The 10,000-nt window shown below is 38.8% G+C and overlaps 3 protein-coding genes across 4 annotated transcripts in view; 2 read left to right on the forward strand and 1 right to left on the reverse strand.

Annotated features, from left to right (window-relative positions):
* LOC138003536 (guanylate-binding protein 7-like) overlaps nt 1–4,296 on the reverse strand; it is a 14,646-nt gene extending 10,350 nt beyond the window's left edge. The window contains exons 1-2 of the mRNA XM_068849663.1: nt 4,157–4,296; nt 2,354–2,537 (exon numbers count right to left, since the gene is read on the reverse strand). Of these exons, the coding sequence (XP_068705764.1) occupies nt 2,354–2,504 (151 nt within the window). The 5' untranslated portion in view covers nt 2,505–2,537; nt 4,157–4,296. The remainder of the gene's footprint in view (nt 1–2,353; nt 2,538–4,156) is intronic.
* Nucleotides 4,297–4,526: 230 nt separating this feature from the next.
* LOC138003546 (guanylate-binding protein 7-like) overlaps nt 4,527–10,000 on the forward strand; it is a 21,796-nt gene continuing 16,322 nt past the window's right edge. The window contains exons 1-3 of one of the 2 annotated variants that reach the window (XM_068849670.1): nt 4,565–4,659; nt 8,921–9,003; nt 9,368–9,529. In XM_068849670.1, the coding sequence (XP_068705771.1) occupies nt 8,994–9,003; nt 9,368–9,529 (172 nt within the window). In that variant the 5' untranslated portion in view covers nt 4,565–4,659; nt 8,921–8,993. Of the gene's footprint in view, nt 4,660–8,920; nt 9,004–9,367; nt 9,530–10,000 lie in introns of both variants that reach the window. The other variant, XM_068849673.1, reaches the window with a different exon arrangement.
* Nucleotides 9,779–10,000, forward strand: part of LOC138000677 (uncharacterized) — a 1,635-nt gene continuing 1,413 nt past the window's right edge. The window contains exon 1 of the mRNA XM_068847247.1: nt 9,779–9,791. Coding sequence (XP_068703348.1) covers nt 9,779–9,791 — 13 coding nt within the window. The remainder of the gene's footprint in view (nt 9,792–10,000) is intronic.

A 10,000-nucleotide genomic window follows, 5' to 3' on the forward strand; every position in this document is an offset into this window, starting at 1 on the left:
TCCTCCTCTACTTTTTATTACTTTACAAGTGAAACCAGAGCATGACATCCCTCTTCCTTGTCCACCATCCATTCTTCCACTTTCAAACGTAAAGCTGTCGGAAAAGGAAGTTGAGGAAATGCGCAACTACTCACGTGCACATGGAGCTGCAGTCAGAAAGAGAACAAATCTCTCAAGAAACAACGATGGCACGACATGGAACTATGCCGGAGATTATCTACCAGAGACATCTACATATTTCAGAGAGAGTGAATATGTCCGGACTAGCTGAAAGTCCTGCAAGTACGGCAAGTTGGGCGGAACGTTTAGATGAGATGCCCGATTGTGACAGAGATTTATATACGCTCACCTGATTTGACTACAAACAGTAATCGCGCAATTTTAGCGATCACAACACTACCGAGTCTACAAAACAGAACCCTGATCACCTACATCTTAAAACGGATCATTCCTATAACGAACATAGAACTTGAATGAACACTGACGATGATGTGACTAAATATGACAGCAGCTCTGACGAGGAGGAGACGGAAACTGACGTTTCAGAACTCGATAGAGGGCCCACGTTCTTGTTAGGAACGACTACGCGATTTGGGCGCTAAGTGCGGATGAACAATAGGGTAATTTCATGACAGGTATTTCTTTAACGTCACTTAAGTTACTGAATACTCTTAGGTGCTCACTTCTCTTACAGTACTGCGGATTCAGATTTTTGTAAAAATATCTGCAGATTGGTGATTTTTCGAAACGTTAGCACGGATTGACGGACTTGCTGACCCCTATTCACCCCCCTCTTGTTGAGTTGTAATTACTGGCTGTGTCACAGCGGGATCGTGGATCGCGACGCCTCGACCACTATACTGCTGGCCGCATGCAATTGTCTGAAGTATAGGTAGTGAGTGATTTACGCTAGAAGAATCCTTTTCCATTGTATGATCCATCTCAATTGGGTTCCATAGGGCTTATCTGATTTACTTGAAAGAACCGAGGCATGGTCTTCACCAAGCGGCAGTGTTGAAGTGCTATGGCTCAATATAGTAACTATCAGCAATAATTTCTTACGCGAGTTCCTTTTTCTTATTCCCCCTTCCCAACTCGTGATTCCATCCGCCCACTCGTGGTTAAAGCGCTTACTACAAATTAAGCTGAAAATTTAGAATTATTTCAAGTTCTGCTGGGAAAGTAATCCACAATGCCTTCTTTAGCCATTTTTCAGACCTTCAGTGCATGGAAACTTGAAAATAATATAGGTGCACCATTTTTTGTCAAATTACAATCCATTTCCTCCCTTTCTATCTGCATTATAATAAAGACAGTTAATAATGTCAGTGCAGTAACGATGTCTGATGTCTCGAATTGCGCTAGGCGTTCTTATTTTTGTGGACCTCCAAGATTCAACGACATCTTTCAGTAGTATTTTACATAATTAGAGGGAAAAGCATATAGCGTGACTAATACTCTTTAGTTGCTGCAGAAATATTTATTTCAACAGAGCTGTTATAGCAAGGTGCACAGAAATCTTAACCTGCGATCAGGCTTTCTTTTCTCTGAACAAAAGAACGCGTGATCACAGGTTAGTTTGAGGAAGGAAACTCGGGCTCAGGGAAGGGTAGCACAGTTGGTTAGTGCGCGGCCTTGGTGCAAGAGGTCCCGAGTTCGATCCCCGGATCTCACATCCTTGTTTCGACTTCTTTCCTTTCAGTGTAGCCTAAGTATAGCTTTACATACCCTTAAAACGGAGCACTGATGGAAAGAGCGGGGTAATATGAGCGCACCGTAGGTTTCCTGGGAGAGTACTTTCTAGAGAGTAATGGAACTTCCGACGTTAAATAAGGTGTACCTTTACCTTTGTTGAAAGCAACGCCGCATTAACAACAACGTCAATCAATCAATCAATCAATCAATCAATCAATCACGTGTGTGAAAAGAATGGTATCTTTCGGCAAACATTCCACTCCCTTTTATGGTTCAGCCCCGGGCGTTGAAGAAATTATATACAAACGAGTGAATTATTGGTCATACCACATTAAGGTTAGACTTTCGGAGGCGGTACAGTCCTTATTCTATGTATTGTTTTTAGATGCACATGAAGCCTTCAGGTTGTAGTTCCTATCCTACAAGACTTGAAAGTATAATGCATTTCCAGATGTCGTAACAAATCTAGCAACTTAAGTTAGAATAACTTATTTTGAGACCCCGAGCGTTGGTCTGTTTACTAAATGGACCCAGCGGCCTCCTGCAAAAAAAGTGTTCCCTGACCAATCCAGTAAAGCCTCGGCTATATTGCGCTTGTTCAGTGATCCCATCACTATTTTGTGAGGTTATTGTTGGATTGCTCTTTAAGGACACATACCTTTAATTTTCCGTAATTGGTCAAGTGCTTCGTCAATCACTTTAAGGCTTTCCCTCTTCTCTTTATCACGGCTGTATTCGCCGGTCTGTGCATCCCATTTGCAGTTATTTGGAAGACACAGAGGAACTGCACAGTTTGTACTAGTGGACATAGTAGCTGGGGTTTAGTCAACTTTCCTCTCAGTCTGTAAGAAACAAACCGGCAAACAAAACTGAAAACACTTTTTTCCAACGCCACTCTAACGCCAGCGCCGTGCTTCACTCGAACTTCATTCTTGTTTGCATTTCGGCACTATGTTTGAAACAGGTCGTTTCAGCATAGCTTCTGTAAGGGAGCGGAGAAATATTCAAATTTCGTGTGATTTTCAGAGAAACAAATTTCGCTGGAAAGGGATTGGTTTGCGCTGATTTGACAAACGTTTTAATGAAAAAGACGGCGATTTTGCCAACTTTTTTGTGGAAATGGTAAGCATTAGCCTATGCAATAACAGTCATAACAACCGACTGCTTATCGATGAGGACTGATGATTTTCCCGGAAATTTTCAGCGCTGCACGAGGTTCTATTTAAGAGAAATCATCATTTACTCTTTCAACATTAATATATTCTAAGAACGCCTGGTAGTTTTGGGGAGTTGTTACGAAAGTTTCAAGATAAATTTGCAAGTATACGGCCAGTAAATAGCCCCAACAAGCAAGAAAAGTTTCAAATATGTTTTACCGACATGTATTTGGTAAGATTTCTAGCAAATTTCGAGGTATTTCACGTGTTTTTGTGAATTTCGCGGGATTTCTCGACTCCGTGACCACGCGAAATATGAGAAGCCCTGTAAAAGGTAACGCTCATGCCGTTGTTTCTCATACAGAATGTGTATCTCGTTATTCGGTATTTCTAGGCATACAGAAAAAAAACTCTGGCATTCTCTTGTTCAATCCATCTCGACCGCGGTCGATAGATGATGCTGATGTTGATGATGAGGTATCTCCAGTTAAGGGTGAATGGCACGATCTAATAAATAATGACAATTTGCTTCATAGCATTTATCCGCTGCCTTCCACTTTACTTAATCGACAGCGCTGCTACCCTTCCAGAGTAGAATATCGAAAGAAGGGAAGAAACCGATTTACTTCCGGTTTGGAGTTTTTGGTTTGTGTACATTTCAGTTTGTCGCCATCTCTCACTCGGTTTCTGAGAAATAAGCAGGCATAGGAATCAAAGGGCATGCGTAACCGAATCGTTTGAGGATCACGCGTTGTATTGTTTGGCTCAAAGGTAAAACGAAAGTGGAAGTGTTTACAACTTCTTCTCCCGGAAGCAGCGGAAGTAACTTCGAGAAGGATTAGAATGAAATTAGCTGCTTTTTCTTTCAGTTTTCCCCGTCGTTACATTAACTGTTAAGCAACTGATTGATTTTCCTTCCTAAGATAAGGAGGCGTTTGCTCTCTATGAGCCTGTTATCCGATCGTTTGTCTTGCAAGCGCTAACTAACAAATGGTCTACTGAGGCTAGGCTTTCACAGACATTGTAAAGAGTAGCTTATATATTCTTTTTGGGTATTCATTCCACTACTAAAAGACTACTAATTAAACGAAGCATTCATACACTTAAACTTCGTGGTTAGTCACACTTCGTTGCCTCCCTGTTTTATCCTTCGAACCGAGTAAACTTTTCATTCGATTAACATTCGAATTGCTTCGCAACTATTATTTCATTTTACTCCCTTATGCATCTTGATCAAAACCATATTGACTGGGAATACGTTTAAAAACTAGTCTGTAAAAAACTGACAACATAAGAGAACTCACCTCGACTTAGCTGATCAACGACCTGGAGACGAAATGAAACAAAAATCGATCGACTGGGCAAGATGACTCTCTTTCACCAACGGGACTTTCCCCTTTTCTGGGAATTACCACTTTCAGGATGTTTCAATTTCCTATTTCGCATGCTCCGTAGTCACGTGGCCTCTGTTAATTTTTAGGCAGGGGCAAGGGGTCGATTTCATTTGCTCGCATCACGCACAAAAATAGTGTACAGATTAGCTTTGCGGCAAACAAAAAGCAAAAGAGATGGATCACACGAGTGATAAATAATTCACCATAAAAGTCAACTGAAGGTTCATATCTTAATTTCGTTATTTCGAAGTTACTGAGAAAACACAGGAACTTTCGCTTCCGCACATGACGTGACATTCCCGGAAGTCCAGGCTGGGACATTCCCCGTTCTCAACAATAGGTTTAACTTTTCATCAGCCACAGCAGTAAGAACTGAACGTATTACGGAGCGTTTCTATTGTCAGAGACCAATCGTAAGTAGTATGGAACACAGAAGTAACCTTTTGGGGAAAAATGTTTAAATTGTGTACTTGGAATAACATTTCCTTTCTGTAGCTCTTTTAATTAACCATGAATACAGACTTAAAAATAAACTTTGGCACATTATGCTTTTATTTTCTGCTATTATGCTAATGCTTAATCCTCAAAAATTTTGCTATTATGCTCTTATTGCCTTGCTAAAATGCTCGAAAATTCCCTCAATACATAACACAATGATACACACTTTTTTGATTAAAATAATAATAATAATTTTTTTATAATTTTTAAAAAAATTGTCTAGTTTTGGCTAGAAACCTCTGAAATATATATCTTTGGCTGTTTCTCGTTGAATTTCATCACTTCAGACAAATTTCCCTTTTTCATGATACAAAAATTTTGCTAAAGTGCTGGCATTATGCTCGATGCTTTTGCCTTGCTATTATGCTCAAAAGAATGCTAACATAATGTGCTAAAGCCTACTTAAAAACGTACTGCGGATCCAGTTAACATCATACCTTACTTTGTAAAGCACAGAGAATGTTACATTCAACTGAAATAAATGTTTGCTGTTTATACATTTAGGTCGGTTCGCACATGATTTAAATGCTTGCTTTGTTCTAAGTTCGGCCTAAATTAATGAAAAAATATGAGAAATCCATTCCTACAGTTTTATGAATTGTGAAGCACTCCTGTTTAATCATGGTTAGTAACTATGGTCTAATTGAAATGCGAACTGAGGGCGGAAGTGGATGTCACGGTGAGAGAAACCGAATGGATTGCTTTCGTTTTCGTAGATTATTTGTGTCATGAATTTGGAAAACAGAAGATTTGCAGAAAAAGAAAGCCATTCATCTAAGGAATTTTGCCCTCTGTGGTGTTCATTAGACAACAGCCATGGATACATGGAGGTTGGGCTGTTTCATTTTCTACTTGTTGCTTGATTGCTTTCGTTTTCGTAAATTATTTGTCTCATAATTTTGGAAAACAGAAGATTTCCAGAAAAAAAAAAGCCATTAATCTAAGAAATTTTGCCCTCTGTGGTGTTCATTAGACAACAGCCATGGATACATGGAAGTTCGGCTGTTTCAGTTTTCACTTGTTGCTTGATTAGCGTGACCGTGACAAGTTTACAAATTTCGAATTGCTTGTGTCCCCGGGCTTGTGTCCTCCGCCGGTGAGCGAAATGTTTGGCAAGAACTTAATTTAACGAAAGCCATCCAAGAATCTTGTACTTAATAATCTTGACTTTGTTGTCAACGTTTTGGAAGCCATCGTGGTGTGAAATTACAACGGCAATCGACACTCTAAAATATGCGTCAGGACTCACTCATCTAAGAACTGCCCTACCGTCAGTCAGTTTTAAATTCCAGGAAAAGAGATTCCCTGTCCCCTGAAAAAACTGAGGTTAGCATTTTTTGTCGTTTTTTCATTGAGTAGACCACAAGCGGTGCTGACTTCGAATTTACGTCATGTTTAAAGCAATCAAGCCAACTCCTGTCAGACCCCAGAAAAGCTGCTCGCAAATGAACCATTTAGCAACTATTCACAGACGTGGAGGTGAATAGCTGCCACTAGCCAAAGCCAAAGCCAGGGGCTTAAATAGGGTTTTCCGATTTAGCGGAAGTCCTACGGAAGTGGAACTTTGCCGATTTCAAGTTTACATGAAGGAATGTATATGAATAACTCTTTAAATGAAGTCATCTATCAATCAAATCAATCAAATTGTCAGAAGCCTTATACTCACCGGCGGTGACCTTTTTGGCTCACATTTCCCATTATAATTGTGCGTTTTTCAATTGAGTGTCGAAAGTAATTAGCGAATTGCTTTGGTTTTGCACTACTTCACTCAGTGATTGGTTGAAATTTCTCGTGCCACGTTTTCAACCAAAGTGCAAAATTGGGGAGAGGAGACCAGATTAAGTGATATAAGTTCCATAACCAATTTTTGAATAGACTAACTCAAGTATTTAGAAAATTACTTGATGTGAGGCTGTTGCGCACTGTTAATGGAATATCATTCCAAATAACAGGTGGATCCTGCCAAGTGATAGCAAATTGATCCTTGTGACTATTTTTATGAATATTAAAACGTGAACGAATCAAATAATCGTGATATTCATAATTAAAATGAAGAGATTGAGGAAACAGGAGTAGGTAGAATATTGTTAATATGAGCGAAAATAAAAGCAGCAACATGGAATTTAAAGGGACTAGGACACGCAATTTTAGGCAATTTCAGCACTAATCGAATGGTCGTAGAATTAACTAAAATATCAAAATAACTGTTCAAAACTATAGAAGAACTCTAACAAAACACCGGGAAGCCAAGAAGGGGTACGGATGGACAAAATTGGAGAGGATTGTAATGGATTGATTTCGGTAAATTTGAAAAACGTCGGTCCACCTTTTTTTCAAATTTATATCAGTTTGTATCAAAATGTCATTTACACAGCTGGAAAATCATTCTCAGTAGTTATGTGGCCTTGATTTTGCAAATGAAAGACTCTTGCTCTGCCAATTTGACGTTTAGAGCTCATAATTAACAAAATTGAACAAGATTATCTAAAATATCGTGACCTAGCCCCTTTAAAGATAGAATGGAGTGAAAGACAATTATTCCTAGAGAAAATGGGTTTAGTAGGTGTACGTGGAGGAGAAAAAGTAATTATACGGATGGCTTTTTTTAAAAGTACATAAAGTGGTTCAAGGTACGTAAGAAGCATATATAGAAGCCCAAATTAGCGTACAACAATTGATGTAAGGCAAGAAAAGAGCATTATATAAAATTTTCAGAGTATTCAAAAGTAAGTATCCGTTCGCCTTGTCTTGCATAAAGCTATTATTACCTAAGAGACTTCATCACAGACAGCAGGGATATGCGGCTTCCAGGATAAATTTTCATGAATGATAATTCCAAGAAATTTGTCTTCCTGCACACGTGTGATGGGGGAATTATTTATTGATATGTTAATATCTGAGAAGTTAATCTGTTTACGACATGGGTGAAAAATGATGAATTTAGACTTGGCAGGTTCGACAGTGAGTTTGTTAGCATTAAACTAAGAAGAAACACGAAAGAGTTCTACATTAAGGATGGTTGCTAAAGTAGCCAGGTTATTATGACGAAAAACGCTATTTGTATCATCAGCAAAGAGAATGATTGACAGGAGGTTTGAGACATGAAAAAGATCATAGATGTATAAAAGAAAAAGTAAAGGCCCAAGGACTGAACCTTGGGGAACCCCACATACAACCGTATTATATGTAGAGGTATGGTCATGTACCATGACACACTGCTGTCTGTGAGATAAGTAGCTAACAAGCCAGGTTAACGGGATTCCTCTAATTCCATAAAAAAATTGTTTATCCAAAAGTATTTCACGGTTAACTGTATCAAAAGCTTTCTTAAGATGTATGAAGACTCCGACAGTGTACGGCTTGTATTCAAAACCTTCAAAAATATTATTGACAAGCTCTATGATAGCCATAGCAGTAGAGTGATGAGGTTTAAAGCCGTACTTGTGATGATTAACGGTATTGAACTTTGTGAGAAATCCTGATCGCCTGAGGTAAAAAAGTTTCTCGAGGACCTAAGCGAGACAGGGGAGAATAGAAATAGGGTGATAGTTTGAGAACAGAGAAGTGTCATCGCTTTTAAAAACAGGAAGAATCTTTGCAATTTTGAGTTTATCGGGAAAACATCATGCTCAAATGACAGATTACAGATATATTACAGATATGAGACAAAGGGGCAGCTAGTAAATCGATTGTTTCTTTGATTTGCATAGAAAGACCATCAACACCCTCACATTTGCAAGTTTTCAGAGAATGGACAATAGAAGGAACCTTATAAGGAGTAGTAGGATTGAGAAAGAAATAATTGGCATAGTGACCAACAAGAAAATCTTTATGAGAAAATTGGGTAGAGGTAAATTTACTGGCCAAAGATGGATCTATGTTAGCAAAGAATTATTAAATTTAGTTGCTATGTGTGAAGGGTCTGAACAGATACCTGAACTGTCTTTCATGTTTTTGAAATGTTGTTCAGACTTCTTTTTAGATATAATCTGCTTAATAACTGACCAAGTTTTCCTCAGGTCAGAGCTGACAGAGACTAGTTTATCATGAAAATGTTTTTTCATGGCAACTTTTAATAGGAAATTGTATTTATTTCGATACTTGTTATATCTAGATTTGTTAGATTCAGTAGGGTTTGTTTGGAATTGTTTATAGAGAAACTTCTTCCTGTTACAGGATACAAAGAGACCTTTTAGAAACCAGAGTTTAGAAGGACGGCGGCACTCATGCTATAAAGGTTTAAGTGGACATGACTTGTGGTATGCTGACATAAGAAGGCTAGAGAATGTATCATAGGAATCATTAGTAGAGTCAGAGTTCTAGATTAGAGACCTATCAATAGTTTCCAATGTAGACCTGAATGCTGCAATTGTTGTAGGATTAATATAGTGAGATAATATAGCACAGACATATGATTTTAACTCATTTATTCCTGCAAAGATTACAACATTTGTGGGCGCAAATTCCGCGAAAAGTGCTCGGAGGTGAATAGCAAAGGATATCCGGAATTTGAGTAGCCAATCAGCACGCGTGTTCAAAGCTATCCGCTGTTTTAGTTTCTGTTCAAGTTTATTATTTAGTTCCAGGAACTACAACGAGTGACCTCTGAAAATTTCATTTCAGTCATTTGCAAAATGTCCGAGAACAGCTGTGCAGTTCCGTTGTGTCTTCCCAACTACTGCAAGTGGGATGAGCAGAATGGCGAGTACAGCAAAAACGAAGATGAGGAACGTTCCAGCCTTTATGTGACTGATACAGCACTTGAGCTACTGAAAACTATCAAAGGTATGTTTTACGAGACGGGTATCTTTCAGCCCTGAAAGGCCGAAGAGCGATGGCATCTCTGCTGACATCAAATCACGGGGCATCCAAAGACGAATTTCAATTTTATAATTGATATAATTAATTAGAGTGGTTCTCAATTGAGTGTCGAAAGTAGATAATTACTTTGGTTTATGGCTACTTCACTCAGTAATTGGTTCGAAGTTCACGCGCCACTTTTTCAACCAATGAGAAGCGAAACCAAAACCTATCATGGAGCGAGAGGGTGCACATTTGCCCGCGTTTTGTGTCGGTTACGTGTAATTACTTCGAGTTTTGATTGGTTTACTGGATTTTCTACGTCCTTTTTGATTGGCCAAAGTAATTATCTCGGTTTTGGTTTTACGACACTCGACTGTAAATCGCTCTAAGCCTTAGATGAACGTCTCTGATTTCCTCGTAATGGATTACAGCATTTTTAAGACATATATTCAT

Source organism: Montipora foliosa, chromosome 1 (genome assembly GCF_036669935.1).
Source record: "Montipora foliosa isolate CH-2021 chromosome 1, ASM3666993v2, whole genome shotgun sequence".
NCBI lineage: Eukaryota > Metazoa > Cnidaria > Anthozoa > Scleractinia > Acroporidae > Montipora > Montipora foliosa.